The sequence below is a fragment of the Bos javanicus genome, chromosome 3, assembly GCF_032452875.1.
Source record: "Bos javanicus breed banteng chromosome 3, ARS-OSU_banteng_1.0, whole genome shotgun sequence".
Lineage (NCBI taxonomy): Eukaryota > Metazoa > Chordata > Mammalia > Artiodactyla > Bovidae > Bos > Bos javanicus.
Genome location: NC_083870.1, coordinates 29,550,625 through 29,575,308, shown reverse-complemented (window position 1 = coordinate 29,575,308; position 24,684 = coordinate 29,550,625). Strand labels below are relative to the sequence as shown.

Sequence of the window (24,684 nt, the reverse complement as noted above, 5' to 3'; positions counted from 1 at the left end):
TCCAGGCAAGAATGCATCCTGGAGTGGGCTGCCACGCCCTTCTCCAGGAGATCTTCCTGACCCAGGGATTGAACCCAGGGTCTCCTGCATTGCAGGCGGATTCTTTACCATCCGAGCCACCAGGGAAGCCCCAGGCTCTTCATACACCTCCTCCAACTCTCAGCCCCCTTCCTGCTCTGTCCTGCTGTAGACTTGCGTCTGGCTGGGGTTTGCCTCAGTGGTCTCCAAGCTGCATTCTGACAATCCACCTCTGGAAGGAGAAGCTACTGGTGGGAAAGGAGGGCAAGGGAGGAGGGAGCCTGGCTCCAGGACCCCTAAAGATACCCAAGGAAGCACAGAGCCCTGTGCTGGGAGGTGATGGTGAGGCCCCGGGCCTCCCCTCCCCCGCTGCTCACCCAGGAACATAATGATGAAACACCAAATTAGCTCCATTATTGTAACTCCTCCAAAAATTACAGGCCACATGCTCTGCCAGAGAAGCTAATGTCTCCCACTGGTGAGCAGGTGACACTAATGGTTATTTCCTCTTTTCCAGGCACTGAGTACCCAGTGGCAGAAACAAAGAGCAAGGCTCAGGCGGGGAGGCAGCCCCGGGGGTGGGGAGGAGGGGATCATGGAGCCGGGGCTCTTGCCTACCCCCATTCTGGAGCTACCACTGGCGGGGCCTGAGCTCCACAGGGGAAGTTCTTTCAAATCCTTCCTTCCCTCTCCCAGAGGGACTGCCTCTCGGCACTGAATGAGCCTAAACAGCCCCCAGACTCAGGAAGAGGCCAGCCTGGCATCAAGGCAAGGCCATACTCCGCCAAGCCTCAGGGCATCCCCAGGCCGGGCATCTCCAGGGTTCCTGCTTCTCCTGATGTGGCGGCTGCTGCTGACAAGGGGGCCTGCTGCTCCCTGGACACACTCCCCCTCCGCCACCCCAACTCTCAGGCTCCTTATCCAAGTCACCGCCCAGCTTTCCCTGCTTCCCACAGAGCAGAGCCATCCTCTCACCTCCTCCTCCCACCCTACCCTCATTGGCCTCCCCCTCCTACCAGAAAGCTCCATCTCCTGTCTGTGTCAGAGAGGCCACTCTTCCTCGAGGTGGTAGGACATGCCCAGGCGAGCCCAGGCCCCTGCCCTCCAGGCCAGGCCATGGGAAATCACTGATTCTGGGACCTCCGTTCACTGCCATCCACGTGCCCCGTGGCTCTGCAGAGCACCCATGACTTGGTTCTAGCCCACCCCTTTCTTAGAGATTAGGGTGGGAACTGGGTCTCTTATGGAATTCCTAGCCAAGCACCTCCTGCAACTACTGCAATTATCAGTTTGAGAGTAAAGATCTCTCTGTGATTTAATCAATATAAGAGCTCAAGGGGCCTTGGATGTTATAAAGATCCCTTCTCACTTTACAGGTCAGAAAATGGAGGCTTTGAAAGGCTGGGTGGCCAGCTGGTGCCAGCTGGAGTTCTTCAATGCCCCTGTCTCTCACTTTCCAATTTCATTGCACATGGATAAATAAGCACCTGCAGGATGAAGGCCATGGTTAAGAGCTACAGCATGTACACTTATTGCATACTCAGTCATGTTTGACTCCGCAGCACTATGGACTGTAGCCCGCCAAGCTCCTCTATCCACGGAATTTTTCAATCAAGAATACTGGAGTGGGTTGCCATTTCCTACTCCAGGGGATCTTCCAGACCCAGGAATCAAACCCGGGTCTCCTGCATTAGCAGGTGGATTCTTTACCACTGAGCCACCTGGGAAGCCCTAAGGACTACAGGGATGTACAAATAAACAAGACTGAATGGTGGCAGTGGAAAGTCGAGAACCCTGGATTTCAGAGACTGCAGACCTCTACCACAGTAAGGATGATGACAAAGAGCCTTCAAGATACCACTCAGAGCTCACATTCATCAAGCACTAGCTGCGTGCTGGGTATTTGGCTAAGAACTCTGGGCATATAGATCAGAGGTTAGTCTTACCCACATTTTACTGATGACGAAGCAAGCAGAGAGATACTCACAAAGATATTAACCAGCTCACTTTGCTAAAGAGAAATGTGGTTCAAACCCACACAGCCAGACCCCAGGGCCCCCCTTCTCATCCACTGTGCCAAACCCTGCTGGTTTGCCGAAAGATTGTCCTCAGGAATCATACAGTTCCACTCATTACCCAGTGTTCTGGTTTCCTCTAATGCTTCTGGAACCCTGGTTAAGCAGTGCGTGACAGTACGTTACATCTGTTTTCTTAATTACTTGTTTTTATAAATCTTTTAAAAAGAACCTCATTTAGTGCCCCACAAATTCATGAACTAGGTCTTATGGTTACCCCCACTTTACAGATGAAGAAACTGAAGCCCAGAGGTATTCATAACATTTTTGAATTTGGAGACCATGCTCTGAACTGTCCCTGTGATGTTGTTCATTATTCTCTTCTGTTCTAGGAGCAGGGGTAGCTCTGTTTTCCTCAAGCATCTGGTTTATATTTATTTCACGGACACAGAACTCTGTGACCAGGCTTCCTTTCTCATGTAGCTGCTAGAATGCTTCAGGCCCGGTGTGAGTTGGCTCCGGGCAGCGTTGGGATGGTGGGGCATGGGTGCTGGCTAGTGGCCTCCTAGGACTCCATTTGACTTTCTTTCTTTTTTTTTTTGCCACATTTGAATGATATCTTAAGTTTAATTTGAATCATGTCATATGTCTTGTGAGCTAGCTAAATCCTTTTAGAGCAATACAAAAGGACAGACACAAATAAAGGAAAGTTTATAGTACTCGTTGTGCGACCTTTAGACAATTAGTCTGTCTCAGCTTGATTTTCTGTATCGGCAGAATTAGGATAATGTCCCTACAAAAACTTGCTGAGGACTGAATGAGACAATGTGTGCAAAAAGGTTCTGTAAATTCAATCGTGCTATGTCAGGGCCAGGCGGACTTATTGGTAATATTGTTCTTAATATGGTAACAAGATGGGATCCCGGCCCCCGGGGCACCTGACCCGGAGGCTGGTGAGGGGCCCTGGCTGGCTGCGACCCAGTCCTGCGTGTTGAAAAGACACTCAGAGCTGCGGATGGGTTTCTCAGAGGGGCCCCAGGCTGCCGTGGTGGGGTTAGAGCTGTGCTAGGCCACCCTGCCCTTACCTGGAGGCTGTCCCCGGGTCTCTGGTCACTAGGAAGCCAGCTGACCGAATGATATCGCCAGGGCCACCCCCAGTCCCCCAGAAGGTCAAGTGTTCACTGTAAGGTTGTCAGTCTCCCTCTGAGGGTCTTCCAGGATGTTCCAGTCTCACCAGCTAGGAGGAGGAAACCACTCCGCACCAGGGAGCTCCCGGACTCACTGATAAAGATGAGCAGTAGCCATGGCCCACAGTGCGAAGGCAGGTCTGGAGGTGTGGAAGGGGCACCAGATTCCTCAGTCTGTCCTCACCCTCTACTCCTCGTCCCTGCTCACATAACAGTCTCCTCCTTCTGTTCTCCACACCACATCCTTCCCTTCAGGCCAGCATTCTTCCAGAATCTTCATCTGGGAAACTTCAGGCCTAAACCAGACAATGCATCAACCCTCTCAGCCTCCACAGCGTTCCTGCCCCTCATCGCATTCGTGTGATTTTTCTAAGTAATAGGAAGATTTTGGATTTCATCAAAATGTTAATGGCGGTTATCTCAGGATAATGGGCTTATGGTGAATTGGATTTTTCTTTTTGTGGCTTTCTGTATTTTCCAGAATATCTGAAACAAGAATATAATGCTTTGCCTTGAGGCAAGGAAGGGTAAAATATATTACAGTCGTGCAGCTTTTAAAGCAAACGATCTCAGTTTTGGTTCTCTGTTCTATCACTTTCAAACTGACTCCAGGGAATCTCCTCAGTGTGCTTCATCTGTAAAACCGAAATGCTGATTTCTTACTGCGTTGAGAGGATTAAATGAGATCTATACCTGGAACATGCTTTATAAACATGTTAGGTATTGCTGTTAGACATGGGAACAATAAACTGTGGCAAGAACCTCTGGTGGCCCTTTCTCATGGATAGTTGACTTCAACCTTGGGAAATACAAGCCTATATTTCCCACGTTTTACTAATGAGGAATCAGAGAGGTGATGTGATTTGTTTAAGGCCACATGGCCTTCTGGTTTCCTGACTCCAAGTCCTGCTGACCTGCAGGTTCTTACAGGCTGGCACTGTGTTTGCCAGATGCCTTGCAGAAGCCTCTTGGAGCCTGACTGACAGAACAGAGCTGACCAAGCGGCCTTGAACAGTCCTGCACCTTCATCCATGCCTCGGCTTCCCCAGAAGTGAAGAGATAATCCTTATCCCCGCTTCTCAACAAGTGGGGGACAGCCTAAAGTGGAAGCAGTTTGGGTTTATTACAGTTATCCATATGGGCATGTCACAAGTTGAATGATCTTTAGGACACAAGGTCTTCCTGAAATTTTTCTTTTCCAAATGCAGTTTCTCAGGGCAACCAAAAGATGTCCCTCTCTGGGGGCCTGGAGTCCTCAGAGGGGAGGTGACAAAAGAGCCAGTCAAGCAAGGTTGAATGGGTAGGAGCCCCCTGTTGGGTCCCTAGGATCTGAGGGACCCAGTGTGCCTGTGTGCGACTGTGTGTGTGTGTGCGACTGTGTGTGTGCGTGCGCGGGGCTGCCCGAGGTCTGGCCCAGGCAAGATCAGGCCAGCTCCAGCTGGCCAGACCCAAGGTGGTCAGGGGACTGTGTTGAGAGGCTCGCTTCTTCTCTCATGCAAGAGAAAACAAGTTGCTCGGCCAGAGTTTCTCTGGTAAACACTGCCCAAATTGGATTGGGGGAATATTTTTCCTTAGGAAACTCTCACTCTAGAAAGAGAGCTGGGTGTCTGCCCAGCCTTGGATAGGATTTACTAATACAAAAAAAAAAAAAAAAAGCCCTGTCAGCAGGAATTGGAATTACAAAGGCAGTCGCTGTCTGTCTTTTTCTCTGGCCTCTTTTTCTTCCTACGCCTACCAAAATGGCCCGGAAGCAAGAAGAAAGTTTGTTTCCCTGTTTTTCCTCTTAAAAGTCACCTCAGAGGGCTAACCCCCACTTTCAAAATGCCTGTGCAGGGTCTGCCTCCTAGGACAGCACGCGGGCTGCAGAATTCTTGCTAATTACACTGCTCTTCCCCACTGCCCTCCAGGTGCTCAAAACTTAGCCATTCTGCGTGTTTTCCTCCTGCTTTTTCACTTGCTGGCTAACTCTCAGTCTGATGTGTCAGTCTTGGGGAGCCAAGGCTTGGGGGGAGGACCCTGGACTGTCACTCTAGCAGGACCCTTGAGGAGTGACTCAGCTGGAGACGGTTTCTGACAGTGTGGGGGAGGCATTTTCAAGCAGGTGCCTCCAGTCACACAGCCAGCCTGTCCCCAACTTCTCGTGTTTTCATGACACACCACCAGAGCTGTTTTTCTGTCTCTGAAATTTGGACTGATCTGACCACATGATCCAATGTGTCACTCCAGGGATGTGAGTCAACCAAAGGCTCTTGGAGAAGGTGGACTCACTGGGCCCATGAAGGAAGGAGCCCCAGGCCAGTGCTGTTACAGAGCTGGGCTGGGGGAAGTCCGCTCCCCATTCCTCCCACAAGGACTCTGGAGAGGGCAAGCCTGAAGCAGTACTGCCCTTATTCCCCATCCCAAGCTACCCCGTCTTCCTCTTTGGGTTTTCTCTTTGGGACTAGCTGCCCCGTCATGGAGAATAAGTCAATAATTCAGAGTAGAGAATGAGAATCAATTCAGTCCTAAGAGGAAAACATGGCTATAGGGGACGACTGATGAGGATGAATGAGGGCCAGATGGGCACAGAGTTGGCCAGGGGTTGGCACAGGGGTTGACTGTGGAGTAGGGGGAGGCCTGTTGGAGAGGCCACATTTATTATCTACATTGTTGCTGATACACAAACACCATAAAAACATGCTAACACTTGGACATGGTTGACCCAGACTCTACAGCTAGCTCTGTCTCCTCCCTCGTCCCAGGAAGAAACACGTATGTGTAGGGAGAGGCTTGGAGGTTGGGGGTTAGTTGGCTTGGGGTCCAAGGCACTCTGATCTACAGCTTCTGTTTCCTCTTGGTTTTCCTGCTGACGTTGCTTGTTGCTTTGCCCATTTCCACTCCCAGTAGAGACTGGGAGTCTCCTGTGGGGAAGAGACTAACTGTGGCAGAGAGAGTGTCATCTTTGCTCTGCGCCCTTTTCTCACTCTCTTTAAAGCTCCAGCCCAAGTGTAGCCCCAAACCTGGTCTACTCCTGGTTCCCACCGCATCCCTGAGACAGCTTGGCAATGTGACAAAGAACTTCTCCAAATGCTAACGGTGAACAAAAGAAATAACCACAGAGGACAGAACGGCACACTAATAGGGTGCTTTTGGAATCTTTCACCACCAAGCTCCAGGCTCAAAGGGCTGGGATGACTTCTCAGGCCCTTCCCTGGCAGTTCTCTGCCAATTTCTGGTGTGCAGCACCCTCTCTTTTCTGGATACTCGTCCGTGAACTCCTAAGAGCCTGTATCCTTCTCGACTGAAACCTCATCCCATTCTCCTACCACCTGCGGCCTCCCTCTTAGGCCTCACTTTGGTGGGCAGGGTTGTTTCATTCTCAGCCTACTGAAGAACTAGGAGGGCTGAGATGGAGACTGAGTCCCGCTTCCTATCTCAGGTAGCAATTTCATCTGTGCCTCCCCAAAGAATGGCCTCTCCTGCATTTACAGGGATGGCCCTAGATGCCCCTTTATGAGCTCGCAGAAGGCCGATGGCCATAGTCATTCTTAGGTAACAAGAGGCAACAAACGCTACTTAAAACCACAATTGCCTTCTATGGAGGGTGGAGCCTTCCACACTGCAAAGACAATATACCAGTCAGGTCCCACCACTCGTGAGGAAGGTGGTCCATCATTTATTTGAACATCTTCTTGGTTCTGAATGTTTGAAAACAGGGCTGGAACTGAGTCTGGGCTTAGAGGCTAGCGAGAACTAAATTCCCCAGGGCAGTTTAAAGAGGAGCATGGTTTGATTGTGACTGAGGCAGGGAAGTTGGGGAAGGTGGAGAAGAGCCAGCCAGCAGATGGACGCAGGCATTCTATGGGAGGCGTGGCCAGAAAAACCTTGGGGAGCAAGTGCCCCCTGAAGCCTCCCCAGGTGGCCATGGATCAGGCAATGGGACAGAGATATACAATTCCCAAGAGAATAAACCTCCAGAGGGCTGCTACTCACTTTATATAACTTGGGGTGGGGTGGAGCCAGGCTTGCATCCCATGACCAGGTCAATGAAAGAAGAGGCCAAGAGGGGGACCCTTCAGAAGAGCCAGGAAATTAGAGCCAGAGGGCACTAGGAGAACAACTGTTGTCCCCATCCCAGGAAGAGGCAGGCTCTCAGGGAGAGAACCCCCAATGCCCCCCCCCCCACCCTACCCCCACCCAGAGCCAGCCTTGAGGCAGCAAAGAGGGGAGTTAGGAACGCGTTCAGTGGAGCCAATGCACCTGGTTTGCCTCCTGGCTCAGCCTCCCACTGGCTTTGTGACCTTGAGCAGGTTGCCTGAGTTCTCCTGTCTGGAAACCAGATAATAACTGTACCCGCCCTGCAGGTTGGTGGTGAGGATTAAATGTAAGCACATAGCGCCTGGCATGTGGAGGCAGAGAGGCCCCAGCTGATGCCCAGCTTCCACCTGCAATCAGAATTCTGCATGCAGACGGTGATCTTGTGAGTCTAGTTCTCTCATCAGGCCCATCTCACCTCGACTCCCTCCCACTGGGCACATGCTCAGACTTACGATTTCTGATCACAGTAGGAAACAGCTCCTGGAGAAACAAGGTTCATTGTTAAGGATGTTGGTGCCCTCCCTGAGCACCAAGCTGCTCTAAGTCCAGAGCATCGGCAGGAAGACAGGGAGTTTTCTGAAGCAGTCGCTGGTGCTTCTCAGGCCATCAAGATTGGGTGACTCCAGCCATGCTGGCCAGAGGGACACTGCAGAGAAGGGTGTGCTTTTAAACACCCTGCTCAGTCCCTCCCATCCCAGGTGCTGTCTTTCTTACTCTAATTCCCAAAGCCAAGTGGACTCCATGGAAAACACTCTGTCCCAAGTTTTGCCACAGCCCTAGAGAGACTGTCTTTAGAGATCACCGATGCAATGGAAGTGAACTTGGGCAAACTCCAGGAAATGGTGAGGGACAGGGAAGCCTGGCGTGCTGCAGTCGATGGGGTCGCAAAGAGTTAGACATGACTTGGCGACTGAACAAGAACAACAGAGACACCCTCAAGGTCTTGGAGACTTTGTCCAGAAAGGAAGGCATTAAACATTCATGGAGAATGAGTAGGTGTCAATTCAGACCTGAGAGGAAAACACAGCTACAGGGGTGGATTGATGAAGATGAATGAGGGCCAGATGGGCACGGGGTTGGTGGGGGTGGGGGGGTGCGGGGATTGTAGTGGGTGGCTGCCTCCTGGAGAGACCACAGTTATCTACATTGCTGCTGACACAGAAACACCATGAAAATATGCTAACACTTGGGCAAGGTTGACCTAGACTCTCCAGCTAGCTCTGTTTCCTTTCTCCTCCTAGGAAGAAATATGTATGTGCAGTGGGAGACTTGGTGGTCAGGGGTTAGTTGGCTTAGGGTCTGAGGCTCTTTGATCTATAGCTTCTCTTTCCTCCTTGGTTTTCTTGCTGATATTGCTTGTTGGTTTGCCTATTTCCACTCCCAGTAGAGACTGGGAGTCCCCTGCGTGGAAGAGACTAACTGTGGCAGACAGAGTGTCGTCTTTGTGCCTTTTGAACTTCATGCCTTGGGCTCCAAGTCTTGGCCCTTTCCCTTACAGGACAGAGAGGCTCACAGGCATAGAATAAAGATAGGAAGTGGGCAGAGGCCTGGGAGGGAAGGAGAGAGGGAATGAGTGAAATAGCCAGGGGAAGAGAATTCCTAGAGACAAGGAAGCCAGTGAGAAGAGCATGAGGTTGGGTCTCATGAGACCGAGGTTGGGGTCCCGAGCTGCACAGATTCACGGAGCCACCCCAGACAAGCTCTGTGATTTCTCTGGTCTCATCTTGCTCATCTGTGACAGGCAGACACGGGGCCAGATTATCACGGAGGCCCTTTCCAGCTCTGACTTTCCCTAAGTCCTCAAGAAAATGGAGTCATAACACCAGGGACCAAAGAAATTAGACACCCCTCCGGGATGGCCCCAATTCTTCCCAGTTGGTTGCCATCCTAGTCATGGCTACACCCAGTGATCTGAGTCTTTTGGATTGTAGGGGACTCGCTGTAATCTCTTCCTCTGGAACGAATCCTGTGGTCTGAATGTCCTTGACAGTGTCCAGAGGGGATGTTTGCCTGTTGCTTGGTTGTGTCTGACTCTTTGTGACCCCATGGGTTGTAGCCCACCAGGCTCCTCTGTCCACGGGATTTTCCAGGCAAGAACACTGGAGCGGGTTGCTATTTTCTTCTCCAGAGGATCTCCCCAATCCAGGGACTGAACCCGAGTCTCTTGCATCTCCTGCCCTAGCAGGTGGATTCTTCACCACTGTGCTACCTGGGAAGCTGGTGACCAAATAATATCTCTCCAGGAGAAAATGTCACCGTGGGTTATCAGGTGGTAGAAGCCAAAAGACAAGTGTGTGCTCTGCACAGCGAGGTCGGGGGAAGCATATCAAATGCACCAGTGTTGGAGGAATAAATTTTGGTTGATGCATGAGCTTGTTGCCTAATGATTTCCCATTCATTCTCTTGTAAGGGGAAGATTAGATATTTATACCATTGAAATGCACAGCATACTAATGAGCAGCACATGGGGCCAGGGCAGGGCAGGGTCGGCTGGCCCAGCCGGCACGGAGCTATCTCAAGGTGCCAGCAGAGGAGGGAGGCAGAACAGGGCTGTGGTCTGGTTGCCTGTGGAAGCTGGGTTCTGCGGGCAGCTGACTAGGGTGGGCAGTGGGGCTGTCTGGATGCTAGGAATTTATCAAGGGTGAGGAGGGAACTGTCCCCACGGTTCTGAGCTTCTGGCAGCGTCTTAAGGCCATTTCATCTGAAGCTACAGAGATGGACCTATTGTGAAAGGCTGAGTTTAGAAATGACTTGAAAGAGAACACCCAAGGCCAATGGAGCGGTTACTGAGCAACGCTGCTTATAGCCGGGTCAGAGGCCTGTCTGGACCAATTAGCTTTGTTTTCCATCCCGCTGGGAAACCTTTAACCCCCTGTACCCAAGAAAGGCTATTGGTCCCAGGGGGCCCAAGTGAGAGGTTGTGGAAGGCCGGTGCAGCCATCACCTCTGCTGAAGAGACAACTAGCTGGTCTGGAGCTCTTGCTTGCAGTGCGGGAACCCTGCGGCAATTCTGGGATTCTGTCCCCTCCCTCTCTCCCCCGAAAAGACTTGTTGCCTGTGGGTTGGAGCTCAGACCCACACCCTGCCTCTCCCTCTTGCTGGGCTCTTGATGGATTTTCAGCAACCCTTGGGTAGAGGAGCCTTGGGCCTTTGAGTAGTTCCCAGAAGAATCAAGGTCACATTGGCTGCAGAATCTGGGGCCTGGTGGGGAGGGTCATATTCTCAGGACCTGAGCTTTGAGCGTGGTGAGACCCCTGGTGCACCCCCTTCCTGCTTCCTCCCAAAGTAGAACAAGAGCTCGGAAGGCAGGGCTGCAGGTCTTATTTCTGGAGTAGGGAAAGCACTCCCGACTTCGACATCCCCATCATCACTTGGCATCCTTGAGGGAGGCAAGCAACCAGGCCCTTCCTCTCCTGCCCTCTCAGAGGAGAAATGCTGGCCGGCTGCATTCTGCATTGGCAGGGGCTGAAGGAATCAGCTGTGTGGGGTCTGGTCTGGACATTTTTGCCCTTATCCCAGCCGAAGAATTGATGCTTTTGAACTGTGGTGCTGGAGAAGACTCTTAAGAGTCTCTTGGACAGTAAGGAGATCAAACCAGCCAATCCTAAAGGAAATCAACCCTAAATATTCATTGAAAGGACTGATGCTGAAGCGCCAATACTTTGGCCACCCGACGCAAAGAGCTGACTCATTGGAAAAGACCCTGATGCTAGGAAAGATTGAAGGCAGAAGAAGAGGGTGACAGAGGATGAGATGGTTGGATGGCATCACTGATTCGATGGACATGGGCTTGGGCAAACTCTGGGAGATGATGAGAGACAGGAAGCCCTGGCATGCTACAGTCCATGGGGTCACAAAGAGTAGAACACGGATACTGAACAACAACAAACTACGGCCTGAGGGTGGAGGTGCAGGAGAGCTCAGCATTCCTGAGAATAATGAGGATAACGAGGCCAGGCCCCAGGGAGTGTGGGGGTAAGTGAACATTAGCAGAGACAAGCAGCTCCAGCTGAGCAGCAAGTAAACAAGTGAGGCCTGCAGCCCCGAGCCACTCGGGGGCTTCTGACTCAGGCTGGCATCAGGCTGCCAGGAGGGCACAACCAGGGCTCACAGGGGCCGGGCCACCGAAACAGTGGGCAGGGCTGACTGGCTTCATACATTATTCAGAGCACCTCTGACTGGAGGGCCTGGGGAGCAGTCTTCATGGGTTTGGGCGGGCAGCCCGGGCCCAGGGCCCAGGCCCAGCCTTGCTCCTTTCACACCTCCTGGAGCCTCCATGTGACCCTGATCTGCCCTGTGCACCTCTCTTGGAAGGTTCTCTCTCTTGGCTTCTCTCCAGGCTTGGTCCTGCTTGCAAGAGTAGAGTCCAGAACTCAAGGCAGAATTCCAGGGATACCTAGCCTTGCTGCAAATTCCTGATGCAATGTGCTGTCTTGGCCTGATTTGCTCTGAGTGGACTGGGGCCACTCACCCACTCCCCCCAGCTCCACCCCACTTCTCCCCAAGTGCGGCAGATACATACATGCACACTGCAAAACCAGCCTGCCAAGTCACTGAGAGCTCACTTCCCTAAATGACACATAAATGAAAAACAAGAGTCCCCTAAAATGATACATACAACCATGTCCCAGTCTTCCACCAATGACCTCATCTCCAATGGGGCTCCAACTGCTCTTGGCAAGGCTGATGCTGGCAAAATGGTCACGTCTCAGTCTGCATCTAACTTGATCCATTGCAGGGTCTGATGATGTTCATCCTCCCCTCTCTCATTCTGGACACACAGTCTTGGTTTCCCAGGTAACTGTACTTTTCTGGTTTTTTCCTCCTAATTAACTGGTTGCTGGTTATCAGCCTCCTTTGCTGACTTTTCCTCATGGTCCCCACGGTCTAAACAGTAGAGTGTCCCATGGTTCAGTCTTGGGTCTTTCCTCTTCTCTAAATTCGGGATCTCAACTAACCTCATGGATTTTAACACCATCTACATGCTGATATCCCCTATACTGAGTTGTTCAGCCAAGGCTTCTCTTCTGGTGCATTCTTTATCCAAGTTACTATCCAACACCTCCACTTGAATATCCCAAAAGTATCTCAACTACCACATATTCAAATCTGAGTTCTTGATCTTCATCCTCATGTGGGTTCTCCCTCCAGAATTCCCCAACTCAGCTGATGGAGATGCCCTCCTGAGTTGCTCAGGCTGACAACCTTGATTCTTCTCTTTCTCTACACCTTAGACCCTGCACCCAATCTGTCAGCAAATACTGCTAATTCTGCTTTCAAAATACATCAAGAATCAAGAACAGCTTACATCTCTACCCCCATCCCTGTCCAAGCCACTGTCTCTCTTTCACGGCAACAGCTTCCCGATGGATATTCCTGTCTTTGCCCTGGTTGTATGTATAGTCTATTTCCAACCTGTCAGCCCTAGTGATGCTTTTAAACTTTTGACTGTGGAACTCCATGAACCTTTCCTGCCCCTTCCCCCTTCTCACTTCATCTTTTATCTTCTCTCCTCTCCAGCCCCATTTCTGCTTCAGCCACATTGAACCCTTACTTCTTTGAACAAGCCGGGTGTTCTCCCACCTCAGGATCTCTGCATTTGGCATTTTCCCTGTCTGGACCTCGGCATGGCTCTCTCCCTCTTCTCTCTCAGGCCTACTCTTGGGGATATCTCCCCTCACTAACCTGTTTTACCCTGTGATAGAGCTTCCCAGGTGGTGCCAGTTGTAAAGAACCCACCTGGCAATGCAGAAGACACAAGAGACATGGATTTGATCTTTGGGTTGGGAAGATCCTCTGAGGAGGAAATGGCAACCCACTCCAGTATTCTTGCCTGGAGAATTCCATGGACAGAGGAGCCTGGCGGATTACAGTCCCTGGGGTCACAAAGAGTTGGACACGATTGAGCAGCTGAGCACGCAAGCATAGGACCTCTCCTCCAGTCATCCTCCCAACTCAACACACCCCACCACACTTCCAGGCTTTATTTTCTCCAGGCCATTCATCACTCTCAAACATACTATCTATCTCACTTACTCATTTGTCTCCCCACACCAGGGTGTAGGCTCCCTGAGATCAGGGGCTTCATTTACCATGCATCCGCAGTGTTCTTTTTTTTTTAACTGTTCATGGGGTTCTTGCAGGCAAGAATACCTGAGTGGTTTGCCAGCTGAAGCTCCAATACTTTGGCCACCTGATGTGAACAGCTGACTCATTGGCAAAGACCCTGATGCTGGAAAAGATTGAGGGCAGGAGGAGAAGGGGACAACAGAGGATGAGATGTTTGGATGGCATCACCGACTCAAAGGACATGAACTCAAATGGACAAACTCCAGGAGATAGTGAGAGACACGGAAGCCTGGCGCGCGACTGAATTGCAACAACCATCCACAATGTCCAGGACTGTGCTTGGTACCCTGCAGATGCCTGAAGAAATCACCGCTGGATGAACAATTCCTGAACCATCCCTCCTTGGCTGTCCTCAGTTCTCTTTTCGCTGTGCTCTTCCCCTGCTTGGTATCCTTTGCTGGTCCCTCTCCTCTTTCTTCTTGACTGTGACTGTTCTCCAAACTCAAATCTTATTCTTGAATTCTCTTTCACCATCTGCATCCCCCATTCCACTCCCTCACTCTTCCAGCTTATCACCTCTGTCTTCCCCCATTCCCTTTTCACGCCTAGTTAAATAGTGTTCTTTTGGTTACATTTTTACTTGCTCTGAAACCTCCACCCAACTGTCAGCTCCTTGAAAATAAGGACTATGTTTGTCCTTCAATACCAAGTGTTCTTGGACCCAAATAAGTTCTTAAGAGGTTACTGAAGACATGTGGGTGAAATTTCATTATGCTTCCCTCTTGCTCCTGCCCTCCCTCCTGGCCAGGGTAGAACTGGGAACCTGAGATCCAAGGCGGGCACTTTGAAGGTGTTGATCAAACTGCCGGTCAATGAGTATCTGGGAGGCTTTGTCCCAGGGTGATTGAATGAGTCACAGTGACTCAATTTTGCAGATTCTTCGACTCCAACTGAGAAGGCCTTTTGTAAGCCTTTGGATCCTGTTGCACTGGAGCACATGGGTGTGAGAAAAGGATGCAACTAACTCTTTTCTGGCAAGGAAAGCAATTTCATTCCAGGAGGCCAGTTTTCCACCAACACACTGGGACCTGCATGTCCCCCTGGGACAAGAGAACTGCCTTCCTACCTCCCCCATCAGATTGTGAAGCTGTGAGAACTGGACAGAGTTGAAGTTTTCGTATCCCCCGGGCTAGCCTGGTGTCTGGTACACGGTAATTACGCCACAAGTAGTTATGCACAGAGAGAAGAAACCCACCATATGCAAGAGAGGTTCTTTCTAGATCTTTCCCCCAATCCAAAGAAAATAGAGAAACACACTCCCTTCCCTCTGACTCTCTCTCAATACTCTCTTCCTTCACTGCCATCAAAGCCTAGCCTAACATATTCTTTTTCTAGAAACTTCCCAAACCAATCTCGTCTGACTCTGATTTTTTTTCTCCATCTCTCCTCAACATCTCTGCTTATGGCTGCAGTACAGCTGCTTGGGTAATTTTGTTTGTGAACATCTGAATTGGTCTGCCCCTAGGTGTGTGCCCTCTGCATGAGAGGGTTGGGAGGTTGGAGGGGGAGTCACTGGACACAATTCCCATTAGCCTAAGCTGTAGGAGCCGGGCTCTTTCTTTGTCATCCTTTCCACAGCCCAGCCAGGCTTCTATCCACAACATGTGCTCAGTGATCAAACTGACAGCACACGGTTGACACTCAGTACGTGTCTGTTGACTGAAAGAGGAATGAATGTCACACTCAGTGCCCACAGGAAGAACACTGGGGAGATGGTAACAGAATCCAAGTGTCAGCACAAAAGTCCCCTGGAACAAGAGGAATGAACCAGGTCACGAAGAAAAATCCAAACCAAACGCTCTTCTGGATTTCCTGATGAGCTGCACCATTTCAGGGTCTGTCTTCTGCCCAAGGAGCAACATAATCGCACTTACTCCCCTCTAGCCGTGCCAGGACGTGGGCTCTGCTGAAGGCTCTCTACCACTACCTATCTGGGTGGCAGTGGGTATCACTGAGCTTGCAACCTTCATTTATTTACTTACATATAGGGCACAGTAATAAGGCTTCTGGTGAGGATGAAATGGGGTAAAGTTGCTTGTGCTCTTGGCTCCTGGTAGGAACTCAAGTAATAACCTCCATATTAATAACTGGCAGACGGGGGCCTGAGAGGCAGGGAGGGCGCTGAGCCCAGGTGCAGGGCTGTGTCTCAGAGGAAAAGGGGGAAGGCCGTTGCTGACGGGGCCTCGCTTGTGGCAGCAACTCCCTGGAGGACATTTCCTATGGGCTTGAAGAGAGGACACTGAGGGGAGGGAATTCTGCCCAGGGGCCTATCAACCCAGGTTTTAGGCCTCTACTAGGGAGACCACACTCCCGCGCACTGGGTTTTTCTGCTGTGAAATCGCTTCTTTACAGGAGAAGCTGAGAATCTCAGAATCTCATAACTTTGAAACTGGTTTCTGAGGCACGTGCAGCCCAGAGAGGGCAAGTCACTTTTCCAAGGTCACACAGAGAACACAGGGCAGGACTATACATAAAAGAGAGAAATAAATAAAATAGGAATGAATAATAGCCAACCACCTGTCAGAATAGATGGTCCAGACCAAAGTTGGGGCTCAGACCCGGGGGTGGTATAAATAGTGCCCTGGAGGCTGAGTTAGAAGAGAGGCACTGTAAGCATGGAGCTCAGCAGGCTGCCCTGTGACAGTGCTGCCCTAGGCATCTTTGCATTTTATTTAAGTGACTACATATAATACAAGCTAGGTACCATTATTACCTCTCACTTTCCTGATGAAGAAACTGAGGCACGGTTTAGACAATGTCCCTAGGGTCTCAAAGCTAGAAAGTGCAAAAGCTAGAATACAACACAAGTTTGTCTGGTACCAAAGCATGAGCTCTTTGTACCCAGCTCTCCTCATTCCCAGGCTAGAGAATAGATTGTTCCACCATTCAAGGCCTCCCTTCCCCCCTGCAGACTGAGTCCAGGCTCCCTGGTAGTCTATGGAGTACTGACTGCATTGGCACCAAAACACACACATACATGCACTCGCACACACACACATGCACATGACCACACACACTCACTCTGACCCATGGGGAACCTGGTAAGGTAGAAAGATGGCCAAGTCCATTAACGCCACCAAGCATGGCACATATTTATGGCCCCAATTACAGCCTCCATGAAGGAGCAGGAATGGGGACAGGAACAGTTGTGTGCACTGGGGTCTGAGGCCTCTGTAGCAATAACTACAAGATTACAGAGACGTTAGCAAACCTTGGTGACGGCAGCTCTATTATAATGATAAATCTACAGCTTTATATAGAAATAATGAGACTGGGGGCTGAAGGGGGGGAAGGGAAGAGCAGAATGATCTCAGCCAATGGATGTTCTGGGTGGAGAGAAAAATGGCAAACCGCAGGGAACTCCCAGGAGACCTCCAGGGGACCTGAGTCAAGCCAGCGAGAGGGGGAAGTCTCAGTGGCAGCCTGAGCATCTGGATTCTGGGGAACAATAGAGGGCTCCGATGGCCCCAACACGTCTGCTGTGCCTGCTTCTCACCCTCCAGTTGAGGGGGAGGAGTAGCTCTGTTACAGCCTAAACTTTGCCCAGAACAACCTGGGGATGCTGAGGCCAGTGTTCCTTGGGCCTTAAGGGTTTGCACTTTAAAAAGCTCGCCTAATTGGATGCATACCTTCCCTTCACTAGCTTTGAAGCTCCGCGTTCAGTGCTTGTGCTCGCTCGTAAGGAAACAACACAAACGCTCCAGGCTTTGCTACTCTAAACCACCTTAAGCACCGGGGCAGGGACCAAGATAAGGAACCTGTCTGGTTCCACCTGCCAGGGCTGCACCTGATCCTCCTGTCCGCGTTCGAGGAGCCACAAGCAGATAGCATTTATAGACTGGTGTGGCCTCAGAGCAGCCTCCCCAGCCCGCTTCTCACAGGGCCTCTCCTTCTACCAGACTGTGAGTCACTGACCCTCCACTTCAGTCCAGACCACCTGATCCGACTGGTTCATTTCTTTGCTACTCCAGACATCAGCCACCTACCTGAACCATCACTCTGAAGGAATGCAGAGCCATGCCTAGCTCAGCTCATTTTCAAAATACACTTGACTTTCTCCTCCAGGAAGGCTTCCCAGGTTAACTCTCTGCTTCTTTAATAATCCTTTCCCTGTGCACCAATATGTAGTTTTATTTGAATTAACTAAGCCATCGGTCATTCAGCAAGAAGGTGCTGAGTTCTTATGTTTGCCTAAAATGACACTCTGAGCCCTGAGGGAAAATAAAAAGTCAAATGTGGGACACAAACCATTCCTAAGCCACTGGAAGGACTTTGCAAGACAGAATATGATTTGGTGTATAACTGAGGGACCCAGAGAATAAATCCAGGAGTGACTTCTCTGAGAGTGGAAGGACTTTGGGGGAAGCTTTCAAAGGTGGGTTGGTTTGGGTCAGAGAGGTGGGGGAAAGGCCTGGCTGCCAGAGGGAACCTTGGGAGTAAAGGCAAGAGGCAGAAATGCCGGGCATGTTCAGGGACCAGCCTGCAGGTTTGAGGAGCTGGAGGCCAAAATGCAACTCTAGGATCAGAATCCAGCAGGAATCTGGCACGCAGGAGAGATGGCAGCCGACTGGGCTCATCCACATCAGCCCCCATGGCTCTGGCTGCAGGATTTCACATACATGGAGTACTCAATCATTCCCCGTCACTGCGACTTGGGCCTCTCTGGCCTCAACATAATTACAATTTTAGAGTCAGCTCAAGCAAAAGCACCAGCCCTTCATTTCCTTTTCCCTTCCTTTGCCTGAATCCTCATCCCCCCAGGATAAAGAGACCGCCCCTGAGAGCCAGCCTGCTGAGAAGCTGCAGAGAGGAGGGCCCTGGTGGCCTTACCAGACAGAACATTCATCCCACAGACTGTGAGCAAGATGGGTGTATGAGCAAGTCACCCCCCCTTCGGCTTCAGAAACTCCTGGTCTCAGACTCCTGTCCTTGGCTAGAATGCTTCCCTTCCTCTTTGCATATCAAGTTATGTATACCAAGCCCTCCCACACAGCTAAATTCTCTTTCACCCAAGAAACCGTCCCTGACTGTCCTAATTCTCAGATCTTACAACCTCACGCATTATTTGCTACTTTGCATCACTAGCTACTGCATGAACATTTCTTGTCTCTATAATTCAAGTTCTGCATTGGGTCAAAGAGGCTGTCTTCTATCCAAGACCCCCCTTGGTCCCCAGTGCTTTGCACAGGGTCCTGCTTAAGAGAAGATAGAGGAGGACTATAATGGTACTGACTGAGGGTGATGAGGATGGTGAGGGTCTGTCCTTTTTCTCAAGCTGGGCTGGGGAAGAGGTGTGGGACATGGTAGGGACAGCCATGGAATTCTAGGAAGTTAGCATTCATGTGAGGGGCGTCCCTGAGCGCAGACTGCCTGCTCCACGATGAGGGCGTCCATCGTGCCTGGAGCTAAAGTCACAGGAAAGGGAGGTCTCTGGGGAGGAGAAGGGAAGCTCCTCAGAGGGCTGAGTTGAGTCCTGCTCCTCACAGCCCCTGGCCCCCACCCCCCTCTCTCTGAGCCCCGGGGCCTCAGCCTCAGTATGGGGAGGACTAAGCCGCTCTTCGCTACCTGTACGGTCACCATAATGAAGCTGCTGCCATTCGAGACCACAGGGAAGAGCTGTACCAGATGTAAACTTCACAGTGATTGATAGAGCAGAGCTCCTGAGCTTGGGGCCGGTGCACAGCTGCTGTTCCAGCCGGCCCCGTCTGCCCGCCCCGTCTGCAAACCCCCCTGCCTGTGCTGTTTTCTGTTCTTGGGGATGACATTTCAGGAAAGCAAAAGTAGGGGAGGTGCTGGGACACCAAACTGGACCAAAGTTAGCATCAGCTAGGAGAATGGGCTATCCCAGAGACCTTCCCGGAGCAGAAACAGAACGCACCAAGCTTTCTCCCCTTGAACAAATCAATTCCTTTTCCCACCAGAGTGGGGTTGATTTTCCTAGCCTCTCTCCTTACAAATTCAATATATAGATATTGAGCATTGATTGTCCACAGGGAGAGTCTGCACCCAGAGAAACAGTGAAAGAAATATCCCAGGGGACACTCAACCACTTGGCGTTCAAGACACCAGACACAACGCCATTGGCATTTGGTGGCAACACCCCTTCAGGGCTCTCAGCTGCCTAGCTGGACTTAGAGAAAGGCACATCCCACACCTCCATCTGTGGGATGCAATTACACAGCTTCTTCAACAGCCACCCAGGGCCCTGGAGAACACTGTCTACACTGGACCCAAGGGCTTTGGAGATGCTCTCTTAATTCTCTGTGCCAAACCTGCCCGCCTCTTAAAAAGCCAACTCAAGCCCTACTCATTTTCAAAATAATGCTTGACTTTCTCCTCCAAGAAGTCTTCCTGGGTTAACCATATCCAATTCCCATTGCTTCTTTAATAATCCTTTCCTTGTATGCCAATACATAACCCTTTCCTTGTGTGCCTTGAAACCTTCCTGGTTAATTCTAATTGATTATGAAGAGCCCAGCATCTGGCTCTGTAGTGTGTGAATTAGCCAGGTCTCCTTCCAGGCTGGCCTCCTCCCCTACCACCTTCCAGATGGCGTAGGCAGGCAGGGCCTGAGAGCAGGGGCTCTGCTGCATGACAGTTTCTAGTTCTGGTTGTTAAGTACTTCCAGTCCCCCTTCTGGACATGTGGTAGGATTGCCTTGCCCTGTCCCCTTAATATTAGGAGTCACATGTGTCTTGCTTTGGCTAATGAAATGTGAGTGGAAGTGACATGTGTCATTTCAGCATGGAAGCTTTAAGAAATAGTGCACGATTTGCCACATCCCCTCCTTCCTGAGGTGGTAACTAGGAGCACAGGGTCAAAACGGAGCCTCTGTAAACTTGGTGACAAGGTAGAATGGAACCCTGGTCAAGCTGCAAAGCACACGTAACATGAACGAAAACTAAATCTTGGCTGCTTTAAGCTACCAAATCCTAGGATTATTCGTTGCTGTGGCATAACCTGGTTTATCCTGATTAATATAGCCTGTCCTTGATCGCCTGTGCCAGGCTTCTAGTACACATCAAAGCCCTTGGCACATGTTGCTGTCTGAGTCAGTCTATAAGCCTGGCCCCATCCTCGCCCATGATTAAAGACATACATTATAGGTGGTAGTCCTGAGGCCTAGAAGGTAGAGGCAACCACTACAGAAGATACATCAGAAGCAATAGATACAAATTCCCTTTCCTTCCCTTCCCAACCACTTGGGAGCTCCGCTGTCACCATCCCTCCCCACCCATCTGGGGCCCAGTGCAAGGATTTCTCCCGGGGTGGGCTGGGCTATGAGGTGGGGTCCCCTTTCACATCCTGAAGGGCAGAGGCCCATTTGTCTCTAGGGGTTTCGGGGTTCAGGAACACATCCACTCAAATCCAGAACTATAAATCCTGAAAAGGCCCCCAGGGCCAGCGGTACTCACACTCGTGGCGTACTGGATGTCCTTCCAGATGGAGGTTTCCCGGGACAGGTCGGAGGCCTCAAAGAGGTTGTCCAGGATCACCTCCCCGATCATGTCGTGGCGGGAGAAGCGATCAAAGTCGAAGACGCTGAGATGCAGCTTGCGGTCAGCCAGCTCCTCGTAGGGCACCGGGAAGTGGAAGTTCTCGTCGAAGGTGGGGTTCAGGGTTTTGCGGTGCACCCGCGTCTGCAGCTTGCACTTGCGATCGGGCAGGAGGTAGATCTTGACGTAAGGGTCGGAGCTGCCGCAAAAGTCCTTGGCTGGGAGGTCAAAGGCCTTCAGGATGCGCACAATCAGGGTCTCGTTCTCATAGTCGTAGCGCAGGCTGAAGTTGATCTTCCCGCAGCTCTTGGCCTCGGATTTGGCATCGTCCCCATCCACCGACTTCTGCTTATAGAGTTCGGGCTTGATGCGGCCGATGCTGGTGGGCTGCTCCGCGGCTGGGGGCAGCTCGTTGCCGTAGTCCACGCTGGACACGTGCATCTGCCGCGGCAGGTGGCGCTTGAACGACGTGTGCCTGGAGGAGGGGGGGAAGGGTGAGAGAGTGAGGTCGGGGGACGGAGAGCGGGGTGCAGACCGACATGGCTCGGGGCCCGGCTCATCCTACCCCGTGTGAGGCCCCCTTTACTTCCTGCTAGCTGACCCCCTTTACCTCTGCCGCACTTTGTGCGCATGTCTTAATCCACGTAAAGTAGTTGGAATGGGGCCTGGTACATAACAAGCTTTAGTAAAGGTTAGCCATTGTGATCATTATCTTTTCCCCTGCTTTTCTGCTTCTGGCTTTCTAGGTTTCTTTCCTGGAAGACGTTGACTCAGGTTCACCTATTTAAAAAGCTCCCCTATTTAGAAGGACCATCCTTTCCCACCCTCCATACAGCATTCCTTCATCACCACCAGGATCATTACCCCCTTTCCCTCTGCCACTTTGTAGCTACATGACCTGGGACACATTATTTAATCTTTCTGTACTGTAAGATATGAAAAACTAAAAGTAGCAATTGCATAGGATTGCTGTGGGGTGAAAGGAATACACACAAAGTGCTTAGAACAGAGCCAGGTATATAATAAGCTCTTATTATTGCATGGATTCTTACACTGGCTCCTCACAGCAACCTTATGAGCGTCATTAGCCCTATTTTACAGTTGGGAAAACTGAGGCTTAGGAAAATGAGCAATTTGCCTGATGTCAAAAAACAAACTCCGTAAATGTGACCCAGCACTTGTACCATTTCTGGCTTTCAATCTGAAGACCAGGCCTGCTTCCCTTTGGCTGGACCGCTGGGATCCTGGACCCAGGAATCCATAAGAGCCCCAAATTTTTAATAAATACAACGCCTTATGCATGCACGTTCCACATCTTTTAAAAGTTTCTGAATTAAAAAAATAAATAAATAAAAGTTTCTGAATTTAGAGTAGGTTTTTGTCATTACATGGTGGTTGTTTTTTTGTCATTTTGTTTGTTCAGATAAAGAATGTCATGTATCCAATTTCTGTAAGGCAGGGAACTCTGGCAAAGGCTATTCTCCTTCTCAAAATGTTAGGAATCTCTTGCTTCTCTCCCACACACTGCAGACTCCATCTCAGAGGCGGTGCGGACATAGACACATCATTAACTTTTATGTCTCTGCACCTTTGCATATTCCTTTCCCTCTGGACAAGCCAACACCTCCCACCCACACACATCTCAGGGTTGACCACCTGCACAGCACCCCACCTCCAAGGTTCCCCTCTCCTGAAGTCACCCCTGGTGCCCACCTCCGAGCCAATCACCCACCATGGAAGACATCATCTGACATATTCTCCAACCAGAATACGCATATGATTATTTCCAGTCTCTGATCCTCACAGGCTGGAATCTCATTCATGTATTGGATTCAGGAATGTAGAGTTAAGGAAGGGAGGGGTCCACCCCTCACCTGGTGGACGATGCTGGCTCTGTGGTCTGTCGCTGTAGCCGTGTGTGACGCTTGATGTGCTCTTTGACGGACATCTGCACCTCAGCTGGGATATCTGGGGACGTGTGGCTGATCTTCACAGCCGCCTCTAGGAAGCCCAGGGTGTGGGGGTCCTTGAGCTTGTCCGCCATGTTGCCTCTGGAGCTGGGGCTCTGGAGGGCCTCCGGGGAGGGATTAGCTGAGGAGGGGCTGGAGGCCTCCTTGTTCCTCCAGGGCATCCAGCACAGCTTCCAAAAGAGAAAGAGAAAAACTGCCACCAGGGCCACGCCACACACAATAACTACCACTGCGAGGAGGCTGACAGAGGTGCCTGCCCTCAGCCAGGCAGGGAGGCACAGAGACAGACAGAGGTGGGGAGAAGCCGGGAAGGGTTTTCGAAGAGGGGCCACACACAAGGGACAGAGACGGAAGAAGAGAAAAGAGTGGTCATGAGAAGGCTGCCCAGGCAGAGGAGGGATGGTTGTAGGGTCAGTGCTCCACATCCAACTTGTGAAATATCTGCAGCCTTGTGTTCACCTCAGGCTGATTTCTCCAGCTTCGCCCCTCCCCCCACCGCCAGCTTGGGGAGCACCTGGGCTGCCTCCCCGACTCCCTGTTGGCATGTGCCCAGGGAAGGGAAGGTAATTTAAATAGCAGCCTAAGCAAATGTGCAAATTCGTGAAGCGTTCACATTTGGATGCTGTTTGAATTTCTATTAGAACTGTTACTATGGCCAGACTTAAAGCAGAGTAGTTTTTTGCAGACAGTTCTCTTTCTCCACAGGTTGTGAGGCATCGGGGACCCCAGGCTGAGAAACTTCATTCTCTTCACTCACCCCAAGCCCGCCAAGCCCACAGCAGGAGCTAATATATAGTGAATAGGTTGACTTGAAGAGAACGAGATCAGGCATAATCTCCTTGAGGGTGGGGATTAGGTCTAATGCTTCTCCCGTATTCCCAGAAGTGTGCACACAGTAGGCTCAACAAATACTTGTATGAAGTTGGAATCTCCCTGGAGAAGGAAATGGCAACCCTTTCCAGTATTCTTGCTTGGAAAATCCCATGGACAGAGGAGCCTGAAGGGCAAAAGTCCATAGGGTTGCACAGAGTTGGACATGACTGAGCCCACACACACCATACCAAGTTGGAATCTGATCCACACAGTTTACTTCAGAGCTAAATACAAACAATTCCGATAGCTGTCCTTTGCCCTCATTCCTGTGGTTCTGCTGTAACACTGGTATTTTTGAAAGTCATGATTGATTCAGAGGCAGGCACTCACTGTCCCACCCTGTGCCCCAAGTAGGATGTCCATTACCCTAGGAGAGTTGTGAAGGATGCCTTTCTCTGGGAGAAGCTACTAAGCACGCCCCTCACCCGCACCCCACCTTTAGGAATGAACCTTTGAGCTCAAGGCCTCTTCTTACTCTGAGACATCAGGAAGCCTTGAACCAATGGGTTTGCACAAAGGTCACTTGTAGACAAGCCAGAAGAGGCTTGTTTGGCTTGCGTATGACTGAAAAATCAAGCAGTTCCATCATCACCATCGTCATCATCACACCAGATTCCTGGCTTCTCTGGAAATGGCCTGAGGTCTTGGTAACTGGACCTGTGCTCCCACATACTGAGAACTGGCGATGCCCTTCGGAAGGCTGTATGCTCACCAGCTCCTGTCCCTGTTACTTGCCTGCCACTGCAGGCCTATGAATTATCCTGTCCCAAGCCTTAAGAATCTTGGGATTTAAGGTGAGGAATGACCCTACAAGTACTGAGGTCAGGCTGTGCTTCTGCAGGTGGGAGCAGTGTTCCAGATGAGGGACTTGCCTGTGGTCAGAGATCACAGAGCCTACACCAGGGTCCAGATGTCCACT

General features: G+C 50.9%; 1 protein-coding gene across 5 annotated transcripts in view; it reads right to left on the bottom strand.

Annotated features, from left to right (window-relative positions):
* Positions 1 to 24,684, bottom strand: part of SYT6 (synaptotagmin 6) — a 66,966-nt gene that overhangs the window by 30,440 nt on the left and 11,842 nt on the right. For 3 of the 5 annotated variants that reach the window (XR_009735181.1, XR_009735183.1, XM_061410530.1), the window contains exons 1-2: positions 22,797 to 23,498; positions 20,842 to 21,397 (exon numbers count right to left, since the gene is read on the bottom strand). Coding sequence is in view for 3 of the 5 variants with exons in the window: in XM_061410530.1 (XP_061266514.1) it covers positions 20,842 to 21,397; positions 22,797 to 23,317 (1,077 nt within the window). In the remaining 2 variants the exon portion in view is untranslated. Of the gene's footprint in view, positions 1 to 20,841; positions 21,398 to 22,796; positions 23,499 to 24,684 lie in introns of those variants that run through there. The other 2 variants (XM_061410531.1, XM_061410533.1) reach the window with 2 other exon arrangements.